Source organism: Callithrix jacchus, chromosome 22 (genome assembly GCF_049354715.1).
Source record: "Callithrix jacchus isolate 240 chromosome 22, calJac240_pri, whole genome shotgun sequence".
Lineage (NCBI taxonomy): Eukaryota > Metazoa > Chordata > Mammalia > Primates > Cebidae > Callithrix > Callithrix jacchus.
The window spans coordinates 8,718,659-8,740,511 of NC_133523.1; the positions used below are offsets into that span (position 1 = coordinate 8,718,659).

General features: G+C 40.5%; 2 protein-coding genes across 9 annotated transcripts in view; both read left to right on the top strand.

The window, feature by feature from the left end:
- The window catches only part of LOC103789755 (zinc finger protein 559), a 53,466-nt gene extending 43,981 nt beyond the window's left edge, over window positions 1–9,485 (top strand). For 3 of the 5 annotated variants that reach the window (XM_078360500.1, XM_078360501.1, XM_078360502.1), the window contains 3 exons: window positions 3,894–4,034; window positions 7,381–7,488; window positions 9,185–9,485. In XM_078360500.1, coding sequence (XP_078216626.1) covers window positions 3,894–4,034; window positions 7,381–7,473 — 234 coding nt within the window. In that variant the 3' untranslated portion in view covers window positions 7,474–7,488; window positions 9,185–9,485. Of the gene's footprint in view, window positions 1–3,893; window positions 4,035–7,380; window positions 7,489–9,184 lie in introns of those variants that run through there. The other 2 variants (XR_013531043.1, XR_013531042.1) reach the window with 2 other exon arrangements.
- ZNF177 (zinc finger protein 177) lies at window positions 9,194–14,967 on the top strand. Of its 4 annotated transcripts, none has more exons than XM_017967575.4 (5): window positions 9,194–9,268; window positions 9,588–10,007; window positions 10,390–10,485; window positions 10,800–10,882; window positions 11,393–14,967. In XM_017967575.4, the coding sequence occupies exons 2-5, from the start codon at window positions 9,974–9,976 to the stop codon at window positions 12,497–12,499; spliced, it is 1,320 nt and encodes a 439-aa protein (XP_017823064.2). In that variant the 5' UTR covers window positions 9,194–9,268; window positions 9,588–9,973; the 3' UTR covers window positions 12,500–14,967. The 4 variants fall into 4 exon arrangements, with proteins under 4 accessions (XP_017823064.2, XP_078216623.1, XP_017823063.2 ...); XM_078360497.1 differs by having other exon boundaries at window positions 10,393–10,485; XM_017967574.4 differs by having other exon boundaries at window positions 9,881–10,007.
- Window positions 14,968–21,853: the final 6,886 nt, after the last annotated feature.

Sequence of the window (21,853 nt, forward strand, 5' to 3'; positions counted from 1 at the left end):
CTGGGGTTTACATAAAGGCTAATTAAATGAAACTTCCAGATACCCACCTCTTGCCTTAGAGAGTGGATAAGTTATCTATACCTAATATAATGCAAACATTAGTGACCAGTTACATTGAAGTGTAGTTGAAGTAACCAGAATCTTCATAAATATGCCTAATCTGGAAGATTTTCATCCAGACTGGAATTCTTTTATCTCTGAGTGGTGTAACTGACTGATAAAGCCTTTGAGCACTGTGTTTGTTGGTGAAAACTTAAATTATCTAGTTTTGTTTTGTTTTATTTTTTATTTTGTTTTATTTTCTGCTTTAAAAGAATGTCTGGGCAGTGAGTTAAGCTGGGAAAACCTAGTGCCTTTGCTGATGGAATCAGTCTAGATTCTTCTTTCTTTTACATTCTTAAAATTGTGGTAAAACACCTAAAGCCAAACTGGCCATTTTAATCATTTTTAATTGTAAAGTCAATGGCATTAATTGCATTCACAGTGTTATTCAGCCATCACCAGCTAGTTCTTTTTCTTGTAATTTCTACATAGTCAGTTTTGGTGAGTTGTATTTCTGTAGGAATCAATTTATTTCCTGAGAGTTTTGAATTTGATTGAAGTTATTCATGTCTTGTTTAACCTCTGCAACATCTATAGTTGTGTTTCTCCTTTTTTTCTTTGAAGAATTTTGCCTGATTTTTTCCTAGTTTGCAAAGAACCAGTGTGTAGCTTGAGTGATACTGTTGTTTTCTAGTTCATTGTATTATTTTTGCTATTCTATCTCCAACTGCTTAAGTTAATTTTTGACTTCACTTCTTTTCTAGTATAAACGTATAACACTTATTTTTTTCCTAAGGACCAGTTTAGCTACATCAGCTATATCCTACAAGTTGTGATACTCAGAAGTAATCAATAACCACAGTATTACGTATTTCCTAATAAAACAGTAAGTTCTTTGGAAGTGTGATGTTTCTGAATTCCAAATGTGTTACTTTTTTTGTTTGCTTGAAAAATAGGAAACCACTAATATTCAACGATATTTTTAAACTACAGAAACAGCCATTCAACATAATCATTTTATTAACTTACAACTTAATTGCATTGTAATTAACACGTGTCAGTGAACATGTCTGTATGCCACATCTTTTTCTAGATTTATTTTTAAGTTGTGTGGGCACATAGTATGTGTGTATATTTAAGAGGCACATGAGATGTTTTATATACCAAATTTTGAAAGGTTTACAACTAGCTTTACAGTATATTCATCATACAGTATGGTCAAGTTTTATAAACATTTCGTGTGTACTTCAAAAGAATGTATATATACTCCATACATTCGGTAGTGTTCCTAAGTATGTTAGATTAAGTATACTCATTGTATTGTTTCAGTCTTCGTATCTGTTTTCAGATGATCTATTGCTGAGCAGTGTTTCAGTCTCTTACAGCAATACTGATTGTGTTATTTCTCCTTCAATTGTGGTAGCTGCTTCTGCTTTATAAGTTTTATGAGACTAGAATTTTCTATCTTCCTGATTAATTAGTACTTTACATCCTCTAATACCTCTAATAGTGCCCTTTGTCTTAAAATGTATGAAATTAATTTAGCCAAACAAACTTTATATGGTTAATATTCACCTGGTATATCTTTCTTACTTTTGAGAGTCAGTTTTCTGTTTTGTTTTTTTGTTTTTGAGATGGAGTGTCATTCTTTAATGGCCTGATCTCGGCTCACTGCAACCTCTGCCTCCCGGGTTCAAGTGATTCTCCTGCCTCTGCCTCTCACTATGTCCATCATTTGAATGGCTACCCTAGCTATTTTATCGTGCATTCTTATACTCTAAAGCTAATCGATACTATGAGTTCCCAGTGGAAGAACACAAGGAGCATACAACTCAGTCACCTCCTTCCCACTTTATATATTATTTAGTATTAGGATTGAGCTTATTTTTCCATCTCACAAATTGGATATTATTGCCATTTTATATAAAACAAGTTTCCTTAATTTTACCTGTTTTATTTTTGTTCATTCTACTTAACATTCTGGGTCTTGCAGTTCCTATCTGCTGAAATACTTTTAATTTACTTCAGTGACGGTTTTTTCCCATGGGTAAGTTGCCTCGGGTCTTTATTTTAAAATGCCTTTATTTAACTCTCCTTGTAATTTTTTTAAGCTTTTAATCATGAGAATTTTTAATTCACCTCAAAAGTAGAACAGTACAGTTATCTCTTGTATCCATGGGAGACTGGTTCCAGGACCCCCCACGTGGCTTCCGAACTCCACAGTCACAAATTCCTTATTTAAAATAGCGTTGTATCTGCATATAACCTACACACATCCTCCCAAATATGCTATTTTTCCCTCCCATTTACTTTAAGTTATCCCTCAATTACTTACAATACTTAGTACAATGTAAGTGCTATGTAAGTAGTTGGTTGGGATTTTATTTTTTTTTAAAGATGGGGTCTCTGTTGTTAGGCTGCAGTACAGTGATGTGATCATAGCTTGCTGCAGCCTGAAACTCCTGGACTCAAGTAATCCTCCCCCCTCAGCCTCCCAAGTAGTTGGGACCACAGACATGCACCACCACACCTAGCTAATTAAGAAAAAAAAAAGATTTTCTCAGGCTAGTCTCAAACTCCTGGCTTCAAGACATCCTTCTGCCTCAGTTTCCAGACATGCTGGAATTACTGGTGTGAGCCACTGTGCCAGGCCATAAATAGTCATGCTGTATTGTTCAAGGAGTAATGACAAGGAGGAAAGTCCACATGTTTAGTATAGAAACAGGCATTCATCTTTTTCCCACGTATTTTTGATCTGTGGCCATGTAGCCCACAGATACAGAGAGCTGACTATATAATGAACTCTCTCATGTCCTTAACACCCAGCTTCAACAGTTACCAATATTTTGCCCATCTTGTACCATCTAGCCCTCAGCTGTCCAATATAGTAGCCACTAGCCTTGCGTGGCTATTGAAGTTTAAATGCTTAAAACTTAACACTAACCTCATTTCAAGTGTTCATTAGCTATCCATACATGACTAGTGGTTACTTTATTAGATACTGCTAATAAATATTATCAGATAATGCTTTTAGGTCCCCCCCCCCCATTTGTTTTTAAAGCAAATTCCAGACATCCTGTCATTTCACCAGCAAATTTTTTTTTTTGAGACAGTCTTGCTCTGTCGCCCAGATTAGAGTGCAGTGGCACAACCTTGGCTCACTGCAACCTCCGCCCCGGGTTCAAATGATTCTCCTGCCTCAGTCTCCCGAGTAGCTAGGATTACAGGCACCTGCTGGTACACCCAGCTTGTATTTGTACTTTTTGTAGACAAGATTTCACCATCTTGGCCAGGCTGGTGGTCTTGAACTCCTCACCTCCCTTTCCACCTGCCTCAGCCTCCCAAAGTGCTAGGATTGCAGGCGTGAGCCACTGCACCCGGCCATCAGTAAAGTGTTAACTGCATCTCTAGTTGGTTCATCACCACTACTCCATTATCCCACCATCAAACTGACATACCCTGATTGTCTACAGAGTATCTTTTTACATTTGGTTTGTTCAAAGGAGGATCTTAACAGCATCCCACACTGTTGTGTTTATATTTATATATAGCCCTTAAGTTTCTGTTGTATCCTCTTCTTTTTTCATTTGTTAATCCATTGATTTATTGAAAGTTACTTGTTCTTAAAATGTCCCACATCATATACAGATTTTGCTGACTGGTTTGTTTTCATTGCTTAACCTGTTTATCTTTGTATTTCCTATAACGAGTAGCTAGATAGTTTTAACTGTCTAGCATTCTAGGTTGATGAGTTATTTTTTCTCAGCACACTGAAGACATTGTCCGGCTTTCTTCTGACGTCCATTGTTGGTGTTGAGAAGTCAGCTATCAGTCTGTTTTTCCTTTTACAGGTGACCTGTTTTTCCCCTGGCTGCTTTCAGAATTGTGGGAAAAAAGTCAAATACCAAGGAAGAAAAATCTCTTATCAAACTAGGTGTGGATTTCTATTTATGTATTCATCTTGGGGCTTACAACACTTCCAATACCCAAAGGTTAGTGTCTTTCACTAATTCAAGAAAATTGCTAGGTTTTCATCTAATAGTGCTATCAGAGTTCTAATCTGGTATTTTAATACTGGCATTGGATTTCTCATTTCAGTGAGTTTTTCATTTCTAAAAATTGTTTTTTTAAAACTAACCATCTTACAGCATCTTGTTCCATATCCATTCAAATTTTTCTTAATTTCTTTAAGCCTTTATTTTAAAAAAATATTTTATATCTAAAAGGGTAATATCTCAAGTGTTACGTTTTTTGTCACCTGATACCTGTGTTTTAACTGTCTTACACGTGGTACATTGTGTATTTGTGTTTCACAATTTCTTAAACTGTGCCTTCCTCAGTGTACTTAGAACTTTGTATATAAGATTTTTCTCAAGACCCGAATTAAAGTTGATTTTCCAGAGATGGATCCACTTGCTTGTACTAGTTGTTTGAGGACAGTGCCAATTAGGACCCTCTTTAAATGAAATTACTCTCTTGAGGTTGTTTGAACTACTCAAATGAATTTGGACTGAAACCTAAAAGAGAACACTTGTGTATGCAAATCCTCAAGAGAGATTTTCTTTTCTTTTCTTTTTTCTTTTTTTTTGAGACAGAGTTTCGCTGTTGTTACCCAGACTGGAGTGCAATGGCACAATCTCGGCTCACCACAACCTCCGCCTCCTGGGTTCAAGCAATTCTCCTGACTCAGCCTCCTGAGTAGCTGGGACTACAGGCGTGCACCACCATGCCCAGCTAATTTTTGTATTTTTAGTAGAGACAGGGTTTCACCTTGTTGACCAGGACGGGCTCGATCTCTTGACCTCGTGATCCACTGCGCCCGGCCGGAGACTTTCTTTCTACTATACCTGACAGTTACAGTTCCTTGCTTCAGGCTTTCATATGGAAATTTTACTTTCTTTTTAAAAACGTTTTCACTATGGATTTTCAGTCATACCCAGGAATAGAGTGCTATGATGAAGCTACTGTGTACCTACTCAGCTTCAATGATGGTCACCATTTTGCCATTCTTATTACATCCATTCTCTCCCTTGCTTTCTTTTGTAATTTTTTTTTTTTTTTTGAGATGGAGCCTCACTCTGTCTCCCAGGCTGGAGTGTAGTGGCACAATCTCGGCTCACTGCAGCCTCCACCTCCCAGGTTCAAGCAGTTCTCCACCCTCAACCCCCCAAGTAGCTGGGAATTACAGGTGCCTGACACCACACCTAGCTAATTTTTGTAGTTTGAGTAGAGATGGGGTTTCACCATGTTGGTCAGGCTGGTCTTGAACTCCTGACCTCAAGCAGTCCACCCACCTTGGCCTCCCAAAGTGCAGGGATTACAGGCATGAGCCACCACACTCAGCCAGTTTTGTTTTTCTAAAGTATATTTTTCCAGCTTTATTGAGGGATAATTTGCAAATAATAAAAATTACATATGTTTAAGGTATATATCATAATGTTTTGATCTACCTATCCATTGTGAAATTATCATCACAGTCAAGCTAATTAACATATCCATCCTTTGCTTAGTTGCTTCTGTGTGTAAGATGCACTGTCTTGGAAAGTTTCAGGTATACAGTACATCATTAACTATAGTCACCAATTCATACATCTGGTCTCCAGAACTCAGCCATCTTATAACAGCAGAGATATACCATGACCAACATCTCCCTGTTTCCCTCACCCTTTGGCTCCTGGTAATCACCTCTCTACCCTGTTTCTAGTTTTGACTTTTAGATTTCACGTAAGTGGTCATGCAGTATGACCTCTGTCTGCCTTATTTTACTTTGCATAACGTCCTCCAGGTTTCCTTCTTTTTTAAGACTGAATAATAACCCTCTCGTGTGTGTGACATTTTCTTTTTTTGGGGGACAGAATCTCGCATTGTTGCCCAGGCTGTAGTGCACTGGCACAATCTCAGCTCACTGCAATCTCTGCCTCCTGGGTTCAAGCAAGTCTCCTGCCTCAGCCTCCCAAGTAGGTGGGACTACAGGCATGTGTGGTCACACCCAGCTAATTTTAAAAATATTTTTAGTAGAGATGGGTTTTCACCATGTTGGCCAGGATGGTCTCAATCTCCTGACTTCATGATCTCCCTGCCTTGGCCTCCCAAAGTGCGGGGATGACAGGCGTGAGCCACCACACTTGGCCATATATGGGAGAGTTAGAGAAGGATTATTCTTCTTTAAATGTTTGGTAGAATTCAACAGTGAAACCACCAAGTCCTGGGCTTTTCTTTGATGGAAGGTTTTTCCTTACTGATTGAGTCTCCTTACTCATTGATCTTGTTGGGTTTTCTGTTTATGTTTCAGTCTTAGCAGGTTACATGTTCTAGGAATTTTTCCATTTCTTCTAGGTTATCCAATTTTTTGGCATAAAATTTTTCATTATAGTCTCTTATCTTTTGTATTTCTGTGGTTATCACTTGCAGTGTCTTTTCTTTCATTTCTTGAGACGGACTTTCGCTCTTGTTACCCAGGCTGGAGTGCAATGGCCCGATCTCGGCTCACCGCAGCCTCCGCCTCCTGGGTTCAGACAATTCTCCTGCCTCAGCCTCCTGAGTAGCTGGGATTACAGGCACGCGCCACCATGCCCAGCTAATTTTTTGTATTTTTAGTAGAGACGGGGTTTCACCATGTTGACCAGGATGGTCTCGATCTCTTGACCTCGTGATCCACCCGCCTTGGCCTCCCAAAGTGCTGGGATTACAGGCTCGAGCCACCGCGCCCGGCCCTTTTCTTTCATTTCTAATTTTACATTAGTCTTGTCTATTTTATGTTAGGTAGTCTGGCTAAAGGTTTTTGTTTTTATTTTTATACAACCAACTTTCAGTTTCATCCATCTTACCTATTGTCTTTCTAGTCTCTCATTTATTTCTGCTATGATCTTTATTATTATTTCCTTCCTTCTACTGACTTTGGGCTTAGTTTCTTCCTTTTTACTTCTACTGACTTTGGGCTTAGCTGCCACTTTTTCTAGTAACTTGAGGTATTAACGTTAAGCTGTATAAGATCTTTCTTACTCACCCTTGCTCTCATTGACATGTAATGTTTTTCCCATCTTTTTACTTTTAGGCTACATGCATTCTTAAAGCTATAGTGAGCTTCTTGTAGGCAACATATACTACTTTTTAATCCAGTCTGCCACTATGTGTTTTGATTAGAGAATTTAATCCATTTATTTTTGTTTGCTTTTAAGGAGATAGGATCTCTGTCACCCAGGATTGGAGTACAGTGGCATGATCATACTCCCAATACTCCCAGGCTCAAGCAATCCTTCCACCCTAGCCCACCAAGTAGCTAGGACTGCAGGCAGATGCCACCGCACCCAGATAATTGTTAAAAATTATTTTCTGTAGAGATGCAGTCTTGCTGTGTTGCCCAGCCTGCTCTCAAACTCCTGCTATCAAGTGATCCTTCTGCCTCAGCCTCCTGAGTGCATTTATATTTAAAGTAATTATCGATAGGTAAGTACTTACTGTTGCCATTTTGTTCATTCTTTTGTTGCTGTTACACGTTTTGTTCTTTTCTTCCTCCCTTCCTGTCTTCCTTTGTGATTTGATGACTCTGTAGTGATATGCTTTGATTCCTTTCTCTTTTCTCCATAACACAGGTTCTTGCTTTGTGGCTACTAGAAGCTTAAAGCATCTTGTAGTTTTAACAGTTTGTGTTAAGCTGTTAAAACTTAGCTTTAATTGCATACAAACAATTTATACTCTTCCATTTCCCATATTTTATGTTTAATCTTTTGTACTAGAGTTATAAGTTACTTACACCACTGTTACAGTATTGGGGTTTCTGGATTTGAGTATGTAAGTGCCTTTACCCCAGTGGGTTTTATAATTTTATGTTTTCATGTTACTAAGTGTCCTTTCTTTTAAGCTGAAGAATTTACTACTTCCTATAGATCAGCTCTATTACTGATGAAGCCCCTCATCTTTTGTTTGTCCAAGAAGTTTTTATGTTTGCTTCATTACTGAAGGCCATTTTTACCAAGCATAACAGTCATGCACTGCAGGAAGACATTTTGGTCCATGATGGACCACCCATATATGACAGTGGTCTCATAACACTATAATGGTGCTAAAAATCCCAATCACCTAGTGACATAGCCACTGTAACACTGTAAAGCACATTACTCACATGTCTGTGGTTTCCACAAACCTGCTACACTGGCAGTCATGTAACAGTCTAGCACATACAATTATGTACAGTACAGATGATACATAGTACATAATGAATGGTAACCACATTACTGTTTTATATATTTTCACATTATTTATTGTTGTTTAGAGTATATTCCTTCTGCTTGCTAAAAAAAAGTTAACTGTAATTCAGAAGGGATTCCAGAAGGCATGTCACCATAGGAGATGTCAGCTCCATGCATGTTATTGCCCCTGAATACCTTAAGTGGGACACAATAGAAGGTCTAAGACAGTGATATTCATGATCCTAACCCTATGTAGACCTAGATTAAGTGTATGTTTGTGTCTTTGTTTACAATAAATAGGTTTAAAAAGTAAAAGAAATGAGGGGCAAGCAAACAGGGCCTTGAAGGTAGGCTACTAAGTTAAGAAGACAGTCCGAGCTCTGCTGTAAGATTTGCAGCACTAGATTTTCCTGACTTCACAATATAGCTAAGTATACTACATGTTCTGAAATGTAACCCTTTTATTATGAAATGCAAATATTCTCACCTTCATGGTCCTTGTGAGTTACTCCTTATTGTTTTAGTGATTTAGGGATATCAGCCCAACCCTATGAAGTCTGTCCCATTTGAACAACGAGAAAAGTGAGGGTGTGATATAAGATATTCCAGACTCATCTTGAGGATGATTTCTTCTTCTTTATCAGACCAGCTCTTTCCCCAGTGCGTCCTGTGTTCTGTCACGAGTTAAATGATATTCAGAACAGTTCTGCACTTCAGAGGCTCATTCATCCTGAGCTGTTAGCAGTCATAAGCCTTTTCAGTGGTTCAGCCTAGAAAAAAGTACAAGAAAAAAATGATAAATGCATACTGTACTTCTAATTTGAGGATATACTGTGTTCTTAACTATATTGTCTGTGTATGTTGTTACTCTCTAACGTGAAGAAGCTTCTGAGCCTGCTAGTGTTGAGTATCTAGCAGGCCTAGACTTTTATGACTTCTATCTTCTTCTCCAGCTGCCTGCTCAGGACTCTGCCCAGCCAGGAAGTAAACCTACAGGAGGAAGAATGGCTGCAGGGTGGCTGACAGCCTGGTCACAGGTTCACAAGAAACTTCTCTATTTCCAAAAGCACACTGCCATTCCTGAAAAGAACACATCTCTTGCCCCTGACCTAAAGTTTGACAGCCCAATCCGAGCTGGCTTCATCTTTGCAGTTCCCAGGCTGTTCCATATAGAAGAGGGAACGCCTGGGAAAGGCTTCTATTCCCACGTTTGTTAACTTTTTCCAAATATTATTCCATATTTTTGAGTATGAATTCCATACTTTGCTAAGTCCTGTAAAGACTTTCACTAGGAAAACTGTTTATTCGTTTCACAAGTATTTCTTGCATTCTGACAGTATGCCCTATCTATACCAGATCTGAATAGGACCAAGAGTCCTCACAACCTAACTGTGCAAAGATCAAGCCAACCATATTTTAGAAAAGCTGTTATGACATGACCCTGAATGAGACGGCCCAGGGAGAAGGATTTAAAGAAGAGAGTTCTGAGAACTCAGCTTTCAGGCAAATAACAGAAGGCCTCTGATGCATGTCTGAGCTTCCAAAGCCCTGGGTCTCCTCTCCAGTCCTGTTAGCCTCACCCACTATTCTCCTGGTACATTGTCAAAAATGGACATCGGCTGAGCCAGAATATGTATGTGATGTTTTAGAACTCAGTGAGCTTCCAGGAAGTGGCAGTGGACTTTTCCCAGGAGGAGTGGGCATTGCTGGACCTTGCTCAAAAAAATCTATACAAAGATGTGATGCTGGAGAACTTTAGGAACCTGACCTCAGTGGGTAAGGCTGGCCTCATTCCTTCATTTGTTTATATAGCAAATAGTTTTTAAGCATGTATTGTGTTCCAGAATCTGTGAAAAGAATGGCAATACAGTGGTTACTCACAAAATGAACAGTCCCTGCCCTCGGGGGGCAGTCTAGTGGATTCCCATGGAAGTACACTGATTTCATTTTCTCTATCACTAATAGCTTTAGATAATTTGCAATCTGTGTCTTATCCTGTGTATAGTTTCAAGGGTCACTTCCATATAGGGCATGGACTATGCTTTTAAATGATACTCATGAAACAGCTCTGCTCTAGTTGTTTGGCTGTTCTGAAAGCTGCACTTGAGTATTTTAACAATCCTCATACATTTCTCCCACATCCTCTCATTCTGCGAAGTAGGGTATGAGCTCTGCAGACACAACCTGATCTCCAAGGTGGATCAAGAAGAGCTGAAGACAGATGAAAGAGGAATTCTAGAAAGTGACTGTGCAGGTGAGCCCTGGGGAGAACAGTCATCTCGTGGTGCAGCCTTGGCCAGTGAGGGTTGGTATATTTGGGAATGTCACTCAGTAAAGGAAAAGAAATCTGAGGCCATTATTTCCACGAATGCGTTTCGTTTAGTTCTGTTTTCCCAAACCTCCACAATCCTAACTAAAATACCTCCCATTTCTACTCCTTGTTCGTATCACTGGTTGCATCTTCTCTCTCATATTATTTGAAAACAAATCCATAGAGTCTCCCTCCCTTTTTCTTTCATCCCTGCCTTTTTTCCCAATAATTATAAAAATTTTCCTGTGCTATTTCAGAGTGGGAAACTCAACTCAAATCCAAAGATGTGATTGCTATGCAAAACATTCCTGGGGGAAAAACATCTAATGACATGAAAATGGTAAGACTTAGTAGGAATTATTCCTGGTCTTTGTAGTAGAAGCCTGGGAATTTCAGTGAGTGAAAACATCAGCACCCAAAGCAGGGTTAAGAGTTTGGGCACCAAGCTTTCACCAGAAAGCTGTCTCAGTGATTTTCATGAAATTGGAGAAATCTGTAAACCTAGTTTAATGCTTGCTGCCTCACAGAGAATAACCACAAGTAAACATTTACTTAAATAGGATTTTTGTGTTAAGTATTTAGTATATAATTCATTCTTCACTCAATATTAGAAAAACTCTGTATTAAAGAAGCCATTTGTTGGGAAGGAATACAATAGAGCCTTGGGTAGAGTAGTGAGCTTATTCAACTTGAAAAAAATAGGGCAAAAGTATGCATGTGCTGAAAATGGTAAACATCTCAGTCATGACCATGTGCTTCCTATATATGGCAGAATCCAAATCGAAGAGAATTCCTGTAAATACGATGAAAGTGAAAAAGCTTTTAGTCACCACTTCCTCCCTTTCAACAGGCACAAACTCAACCTGGTAAGAACCCCCTGGAGTGTAACCACTGTGGGAAATTCAGAAAGAACACTCACTTTAAATCTACAAGATATTGCAAGGGAGAGAAATTCTATAAATATACTAAGTATGGCAAAGTCTTCAACCATCCCTCAACTCTCAGGAGTCATGTGAGCATTCACATTGGAGAGAATACTCTTGAATTTACTGATTGTGGAAAAGCTTTCAATCAAGAGTCATCCCTCAGGAAACACTTAACTCCCACAGGAGAGAATTCTCATGAGTATGATCAATCTGATATGTCCTTCAGCCTACACTCATCCTTCTCGGTACGTGAGCAAATACCTAAGGGCGAGAAAGGCAGTGAATGCAGTGATTATGGCAGAAGCTTTCCCCTTAGTGTCCACACAAAGACTGATCATGTGCAGGAGGGTTTGGAACGTAATGAACATGAGAAAACTTTAACTGACCCTTTGTCCCTTCAGAACTGTGTCAGAACTCACACTGGAGAGAACCCCTATGAATGCGGTGACTGTGGGAAGGCCTTCATTTTTCAGTCTTCCCTTAAGAAACACATGAGATCTCATACTGGAGAGAAGCCGTATGAGTGTGATCACTGTGGAAAATCCTTTAGCCAGAGCTCTCATTTGAATGTGCACAAAAGAACTCACACTGGAGAGAAACCCTATGACTGTAAGGAATGTGGGAGGGCTTTCACAGTTCCTTCATCCCTTCAGAAACACGTGAGAACCCACACTGGAGAGAAACCCTATGAATGCAGTGACTGTGGAAAAGCTTTCATCGATCAGTCATCCCTTAAGAAACACACACGCTGTCACACTGGAGAGAAGCCTTATGAGTGCAACCAGTGTGGAAAATGCTTCAGCACAGGCTCCTACCTCATTGTGCACAAGAGAACTCACACTGGAGAGAAGACCTATGAGTGTAAGGAATGTGGGAAGGCCTTTAGGAATTCCTCTTGCCTGAGGGTACACATGAGAACTCACACTGGAGAGAAGCCTTATAAATGTATTCAGTGTGAAAAAGCCTTTAGCACAAGCACTAACCTTATAATGCACAAACGAATCCACACTGGCCAGAAATGCCATGAATGAAGTGACTACAGAAAAGTGTTTGTTGTCCTTCATGCCTTCTTTCTCACTTTAGAACACAGGCTAGAGAGAAGCACTTTAATGGTCATTGTGCTTCTGGACCAACTCTGGATGTTATACTGGCACAAATCTTATGAATATTACAGCTTGCTTTTTTTTTTTTTTTTTTTTTTTTTGACAGAGTCACTCATGTTGCCTGGGCTAGAGTACAATGGCACAATCTTGGCTCACTGCAACCTCCACCTCCCAAGTTCAAGCGATTCTCCTGCCTCAGCCTCCTGAGCAGCTGAGATTATAGGTGTCCACCACCATGCCTGGCTAATTTTTTAAAAAATTCTTTAGTACAGACAGGGTTTCACCATGTTGGCCAGGCTGGGTCTTAAACTCCTGACCTCATGATCTGCCTGCCTCAGCCTCCCAAAGTACTGGGATTGATTACAGGTATTAGCCACCATGCCCAGCCTCTGATTGGTTTTAATCAGTGAGTGTTTCATCCTTATACATGTCATAACTTATTATTTATAAGTATGTTAATATGTAGATCCTATGAGTATTTTAATTGCATTGTGGTCTAAAATACATATAGTCTATGTGCCATAGCTTTTAACATAGTTGCTGGAGACTGACATACTGTGGCAGACAGAACTAGTTTCTGTCTCAATATCCATTCCTTCCTCCTTGTTCCAGTCCTCACTTTTTTTTTAAGATAAAATTTCGCTCTTGTCACCCAGGCTGGAGTGCAGTGGTGTAATCTCGGCTCACTGCAACCTCTGACTCCCAGGTTCAAATGATTCCTCTCTCAGGCTCTTGAGTAGCTGGGATTACAGGCATATGCCACCATGCCTGGCTAATTTTTATATTTTTAGTAGAGATGGTTTCACCGTGTTGGCTGATCTCAAACTCCTCCTGACCTCAGGTGATTCACCTGCCTTGGTCTCCCAAAGTGCTGGGATTACAGATGTGAGGCACCGTACCCAACCCCCTCCTTCTTAAAGTAACAAAGTTTACCATTTGGTTCAAGCTGGCAATATGGACATTTTTTAAAGGACTCATCACCCAGCTTTCCTTACAGCTGTGAGTGGCCAAATGTGTCCCCATTTCTAGCCCATGCAAAGTAGGCAGAGTCACTGGATATAGCTTCTAAGGAAGCTCATGGAAATGGGAATACCTCATCTGGTGTTTTTTTTTCTTAACTATATTTGCCTTTTGTCTTACCCCTTTTTATTTCCTAGAAAATTTATACACCAAGAGGAGGACAGAGAAAGAGGAGGACAGAAAGGATACTAAAGGAAACAACAGGGGAGATACAATATTATCTGGTTGCACTAATCCTGTGCTGCTTATGGACCACATGCTTTAACCCACTATTGGGGGAAATTCCTCTTTCAGCTGATTTCAGTCCCAATTGTTACATCTAACATATGGTCATGTTTCAGGAATCTTTCAAGTATGGTTGAAAGCATAGTGTTTTCTGAGGCAGGAGGATCACTTAAGCCTAGGAGCTTGAAATCAGCCTAGGCAACAGAGTGAGACCCTGTCTCTCCAAAAAACAATTATAATTAGTTTGATGTGGCTACTTGTACAGACTGCACATCTGTAGTCTCAGCTGCTCTGGAGGCAGAGGCAGGAGGATCATTTGAGCCCAGAAGCTTGAGGGTGCAGTGAGCCATGTTTGTACCACCTGGGCAAGATAGTGAGACCCCTCTCTAAAAAAGTTGTATATTTACACACTTACCAAGAGTGGTATGTATAACTGTGGCTTGTCAAACTTGTTTCTGAGATGTCTCACTGTGTTGCCCAGGTTGGAGTGCAGTGGTGTGATCTTAGCTCACTGCACCTTCCATCTTCTGGGTTCAGGTGATTCTTGTGTCTCTGCCTTCCAAGTAGCTGGGATTACAGGCACGTGCCACCATATCTGGCTTCTTTTTCATATTTTTAGTAAAGGTGGGGTTTCCCAGTGTTGGCCAGGCTGGTTTCAAACTCTTGACCTCAAGGGATCCGCCTGCCATGAGCCACCACACCCAGCCAAATTCTTTTTTAAAAAATATCTGTCTAGGCCAGGTGCAGTGCTGCATGTCTGGAATCATAGCACTTTGGGAGCCCAAGGCAAGCAGGTCACTTGAGCTTACCAGTTCAAGACCAAGCCCAGCGAATGAGCCAAAACTTCATCTCTACCAAAAAAAGCCAGGTATGGCAGTGTACGCCTGTAGTCCCAGCTACTCAGTAGGCTGAGATAAGAGTATCACCTCAGCCCAGGAAGCAGAGGTAGCAGTGAGCTGAGATCATTTACTAGTATACTCCAGCCTGGGCCACAGAGTGACACCATGTCTCACACAAAAAAAGTTTTTTGGAGGGGTACTATACTTGGGTACAGGTAAGTTTACTCATTTTATATGTTTCTGGCACACTGTCCTATTATTCTTACCCAGTACCCATACTTTTCCCCTAATAAATTAATGTTCATTAATTTACTTGGTATAAATGTGAGCTACTGACCTAGAAATGCCATTTTCTCAATGTGTAAGGACAACCAAGAGCAACTTACTGTTCTCAGCATTACCTCACTTGGTTACACTGTTGCTTGCAGTAACATCTGCTAGGTACTGTCATCTTTACATCTCTTATCTTCTCTATCGATGCCTTTATGCTGGTTGGACATGATGAGAAGGAGATACCAAATACTTGGGAGTTCTTTTGTAAGACATAGGCGAACAATATGTTAGGGAACAGACCTAGTCAGGCTAACCTAAAGTTTCCAAGGGTCCAGTTGTCTGGAGCTTGCCAAGATACTCCCTCTAGTTATCACAAAGAGCATGCACTATGCCTGGTCGGCCTTTTTTGGTTTCCGGACGCACTACAATGACACATTTGAATGTGCTACATTGACCCATCTGCAAATGGCTACATTAGTGAATAGTTTCTACCCTACAGAAAAGAAGCAATATACCACCACCTTGAGAATTTAGAAAAACAACACATTCTGGCAATATACGAGAGTAGCCTAACCAGGATAACAAATTTAGACAAGGACAGAATGAAGCTTGAAAACCTTCAAAAGTAATTTACAAAATACTAGCAAATGGAAACTGGGTATTTCTTTAAAAAGAAACCATCATGTTAAATTGATCCAGAAATCCAAAATTGGTTTTACATTTAAAAAAATCAAAACATACAATTCACTTTTAAAAGCTACATTACTCATTCACTCATACTAGTAATTACTAGGCACCTAAAATGAATGAGGCAGTGTTCAAAGCATTTAATGCATTACTGAAAAAACAGGATTATCTCAGTAGTTGTAGAAAAAGCCATAGAGGTATTCACTGAGAAAAATCCCAGCACTCTGGGAGGCCGAGGCGGGTGAATCACGAGGTCAAGAGATCGAGACCATCCTGGTCAACGAGGTGAAACCCTGTCTCTACTAAAAATACAAAAATTAGCTGGGCATGGTGGTGCGCACCTGTAGTCCCGGCTACTCAGGAGGCTGACGCAGGAGAATTGCTTGAACCCAGAAGGCAGAGATTGTGGTGAGCTGAGATCGTGCCATTGCACTCCAGCCTGGGTAACAACAGCAAAACTCCATCTCAAATAAATGAAATATATGATAAAACATTGTATAAAAAGTGCAAAAGTAGGCCGGGTGCGGTGGCTCAAGCCTGTAATCGCAGCACTTTGGGAGGCCGAGGCGGGTGGATCACAAGGTCAAGAGATCAAGACCATCCTGGTCAAAATAGTGAAACCCTGTCTCTACTAAAGATAAAAAATTAGCTGGGCATGGTGGCACGTGCCTGTAATCCCAGCTACTCAGGAGGCTGAGGCAGGAGAATTGCCTGAACCCAGGAGGCAGAGGTTGCGGTGAGCCGAGATGGTGCCATTGCACTCCAGCCTGGGTAACAAGAGCGAAACTCTGTCTCAGGAAAAAAAAAAAAAAAGTGCAAAAGTAAACAATAAATGAATGGTGAAAAACAGAACATGAATTTAAAATCAGGAAGATGACAAGGGTGTCCACTATTAAAAACACTACTTAGTATTTTACTGGACTCTTAGAAAAGTGAGGCAGGCTAGGAAAAGATCTAAAAAACCTAAGGACCAGAAAGGTAGAAGTAATCTTGTTATTATTTATAATGATATGATTATCTAAATGGAAAATTTCAAAGGATCTATATATAAATTATTATAATAAAAATGTTTAATAAAATTGTGGGATACAACTTTAGTGTCTTAATAAATCAATTTGGAACTTATATTCAGGAATAGAAATAATTTTTTTTAAGCCAGTAAGTTTGAGGTAAGAGCCTCCACCTGCAAAAAGATTGTGACTCGCTGAGCATCAGATAAAGATTATGACTCACTGAACATCATTTTTTTTTTTTTGAGATGGACTCTGTTGCCCAGGCTGGAGTGCAGTGGTACAATCTCGGCTCACTGCAACCTCTGCTTTCTGGGTTCAAGCGATTCTCCTGCCTCAGCCTCCTGCCTAGCTGGGATTATAGGCATGTACCACCATACCCAGCTGATTTTGTATTTTTAGTAGAGACAGGGTTTCACCATGTTGGGCAGGCTGGTCTCAAACTCCTGACTTCGTAATCCACCCACCTCAGCCTCCCAAACTGCTGGGATTACAGGCATGAACCACCATGTCTGGCTGAAATAATATTTAAAAGTCAACATCATTTATAAGAGCTACAACAGCATAACATACAGAATACATTAAAAACTTTTACAAACCTGTTTTGAAGATAGTATTGTAAGCATTAAAGATGACCTAAACAAACTTGAGACGTTCATTGAAAGATCAAATTCTGAAAAGCCTCAATCTCCCAAACTGATTTACAGTCAAAAAGTTGCAAAGTTATACAGCTCCACCTCCAAATTGGCTGCAGACCTTTACAGGAGACTGCTGAACCCGCATGAATAAACAGTGAACTAACATCTTCAAAGACCCTGGAGACCTATTAATCCCCCCCCAAAAAGTGAAAATTTGGGGGGGGATTAATGATGAGCTCCTCCTAGAAAAGGAGAAATCAGTGGCTGGTTTCTTCCCTGAAGGCATTTTCCTGGTCTAAGAGCAGACCGGGGGAGGGCCAGGCCTGCCACGGGCATATTCCAGTAAAGTTACTGGAATATGGAGAGACCTGGTGGGCATTAATGGTCACAAGGCTAGTATGATACTGTAATATAAAGTGGATTCTCTTCACCAGTGCTACATATCCCTATGATGATTTGCTGTGTAGCAACAGCTGGTGCTGGGCCCTAAACAGGAAAAAATGGATATCCCTGTTGTCTTGTGCTTAGATTCCACAGTCCTGCTACAGGGAGTGGCCTGAAATAGTCATGGGAAAGAACTTGCCCAAGATGTTTGAAACCAAAATGAACCAAAACTCATTTTCACATCTCAACCTCTGCTTGGATCAACCTTGAGATTCTCACCTGAACTCTGCTTGACAGAGGAGAGGGAGTGGCTTCCAGATGAAAATATTTTTCAATTTCTACTGTTCTTTTAAACATAATATCCACATACAATTTAAAATATCACATGACGTGCAGAGCAGCAGGACAATGTTACCAATCGAGAAAAATATCCAACAGAAAGATGCATAAATTATATGAAAAGTTGGACTTAGCAGACAAGGACTTCAGAATTGTCATAGAATCAACAGGTTTGTGTGTCTGCTGTGCAACAGCAGACCAATTAGGGATTAAGCAGAGTTTAATTACCACAGGGTGCCAAGCAAGAAGATAGGAAAAGACAAATCTGTATCCCCAAGAAGTTCTGGGCTGGACTTGTAAAGGGGATCAGGGAGGGTGAGGGACTGGAGAATTCGGGTTGTTGATGGTCAGAGAATGCAGGATGAAGTCATCAGGATGTGGAACCTGGATTCTTTGATCAGTCAGCTCATGGGGTCCCTCGGACCAGCTGAGTTACTGGAGTCCTTCAGATCAGCTGACATGGTAGGTTTATCAGCGTGTAAAAAGTGTTAAAGAATATCTCAGAGGGAGCGCCAAGATGGCCGTGAGAAGGCAACACCAGAATGCAATTCCCAGTGAATGAGATGCAGAGGGCTAGAGGACTTCACGATTCCAAACTAGGTGCCAGGTTTGTTTTGGTGGGACTGATAGGGCACTGAAAATAACCCAGGGAAGAAGCCGCAGGGCCAGGGCCGCTCAGGGGGCCAAATCAAGATGGGGGTGCATGTCCCCACCTGAAACATGCAGCTGGCTTGGAGTGTCGGGGTAGGGGGGTGGACTTCATCCCCTCGTTGCTCCAATTTGGATCCTGTGCTTACGTCAACCCTCCTGCAACCCACAGTCCACAAGAGCCCTGCCAGACTGAGGGGCACCATGGGTAGTTGATGCAAATCTGAGCCGTGGCTCCTGCCAGGCACGGCAAGTTGTCACACAGACCTGGGCGGAAGTCCCAAAGAGGGAGGCAGAGTTGAAAGCAGGGAAACAGACCATAAGGCCTGGCAGGCCCCAGCTCCACAGAACTCAAACTGAAGCCCTTGCTAGAGAGCTTGGCAGCAAATACACCAGTTTGACCCCAACCAGGAAGATTGAGCTGTGGGAGAGACACCATTGGGAAGGCAGGGCCAATCTCACCTGCAAACAAACTCCAGGGAAGGACCACCCACCCAACAACCTGACTGAACCCGAGAGCCCAGCAACGCCCTCTATAGGCCAAAAAAAGATATAGCTCCAACCTCAACAGAAAAATAGTCCACTCAGAGACTCCTGAAATCACCAACTTCGAAGATCAAAGGGAGATAAAGACATGAAGATGGGGGAAAAAACTAGCGCAAAAAGGATGAGACCAAATCAATGAAATAAAACAACAAGACAAGATTAGAGAAAAAGAGAGTGAAAAAAAATGAACAAAGCCTCCAAGAACTATGGGATTATATGAAAAGACCTAATCTATGCTTGATTGGCATACCTGAATGTGACAGGGAGAATGAATCCAAGTTGGAAAACACTCTTCAAGATATGATTCAATAGAACTTTCCCAACCTAACAAGGCAGGCCAATATTCAAATCCAGGAAATACAGAGAACACCACAAAGATACTCCTCAAGAAGAGCAACCCCAAGGCACATAATTGTCAGATTCGCCACGGTTGAAATGAAGGAAAAAATCCTAAGAGCAGCCAGAGAGAAAAGTCAAGTCACCCACAAAGGAAAAACCATCAGACTCACAGCAGATCTCTCAGCAGAAACCCTACAAGCTAGAAAGAAGTGGGGGGCCAATATTCAACATCCTTAAAGAAAAGAACTTTCAACCTAGAATTTCATAACTGGCCAAACTAAGCTTCATAAGTGAAGGAGAAATAAAATCCTTTACAGACAAGCAATTGCTGAGAGATTTCATCACTATAAGACCTGCCTTACGAAAGCCACTGAAGGACGTACTAAACGGAAAGGAGCGAGTACCAGCCACTGCAAAAACATACCAGATGGTAAAGAACAAGGCAATGAAGAAACCATGTAAACTAACAGGGAAAACAACCAACCAGTAACAAAATGGCAGGATCAAATTCAAACACAACAATATTAACATGGAATGTAAATAGCCTAAACACCCCAATCAAAAGACACAGACTGGCAAACTGGATAAAAAGTCAAGACCCATTGGTGTGCTGTATACAGGAGGCCCATCTCACATCCAAAGACTCGCATAATGGATGGAAGAAGATTTACCAAGCAAATGGAGAGCAAAAAAAAAAAGCAGAGGTAACAGTCCTAGTATATGATAAAATGGACTTTAAACCAACAAAGATCAAGAGATGAGGGCATTACATAATGGTAAAAGGAGCAGTGCAACAAGAAGAGCTAACTGTCGTAAATATATATGCACGCAATGCAGGAGCACCCAGATACATAAAGCAAGTTCTTAATGGCCTACAAAGAGACTTATACTCACAATAACAGTGGGAGACTTTAACACTTCACTGACAATATTGGACAGATTGATGAGACAGAAAGTCAACAAGGATATCCAGGACTTGAACGCAGATCTGGACCAAGTGGACCTAATAGACATTTATAGGACACTCCACCGCAAAACCACAGAATACACATTCTTCTCAGCACCAAACTGCACTTACTCTAAAATTGACCACCTAATTGGAAGTAAATCACTCCGCAGCAAACGCAGAAGAACAGAAATCATAACGAACAGTCTCTCAGACCACCGCACAATCAAATTAGAACTCAGGATTAAGAAAAGCACTCAGAACTGCACAATCACATGGAAACTGAACAACTTACTCCTGAATGACGAATGAACAATAAAATTAAGGCAGAAATAAGAATGTTCTTCAAAACCAACAAGAATGAAGACACAATGTACCAGATCCTATGGGACACATTTAAAGCAGTGTCTAGAGGGAAATTTATAGCAATAAATGCCCACGACAAACAGGAAGATCTAAAATCGACACCCTATCATCAAAATTGAAAGAGCCAGAAGAGCAAGATCAAAAAAACTCAAAAGCAGAAGACAAGAAATAACTAAGATCAGAGCAGAACTAAAGCGGACAGAGACACAAAAAAAAACCCTTCAAAAAAAATCAGTAAATCCAGGACCTGGTTTTTTGAAAAGTCAACAAAACACACCACTAGCTAGACTAATAAGAAAGAAGAGAGAGAAGAATCAAATAGATGCAATAAGAAACAATAAAGGAGAGATCACCACCGATTCCTCGGAAATGCAAACATCAGAGATTACTACAAACAACTCTATGCACATAAACCAGTATATCTGGAAGAAATGGATAAATGGCAGGACACTTTCACACTCCTAAGACTAAGCCAAGAAGTTGCTGAAACCCTGAATAGACCAGTAACAAGGTCTGAAGTCAAGGCAGCAATTAATAGCCTACCAATAAAAAATAGGCCAGGTCTAGACGGATTCACAGCTGAATTCTACCAGACATACAAAGAGGATCTGGTACCATTCCTGTTGAAACAGTACAAAAAGAGGGAATCCTCCATAACTCTATGAGACCAATATCATCCTGATACCAAAATCTGGCAGAGACACAAAGAAAACTTCAGGCCAATATCCATGATGAACATTGATGCAAAAATCTTCAATAAAATATTGACAAACCAAATCCAACAGCACATCAAAAAACTTATCCGCCATGATCAAGTAGGCTTCATCCTGGGAATGCAAGGCTGGTTCAACATACGCAAATCTATAAACATAATTCACCGCATATACTAACCACATAAACAGAACCAAAGACAAAAACCACATGATTATCTTGATAGATGCACAGAAGGCCTTGGACAAAATTCAACAGCCTTTATGCTAAAAACTCTCAATAAACTAAGTATTGATGAAACATATCTCAAA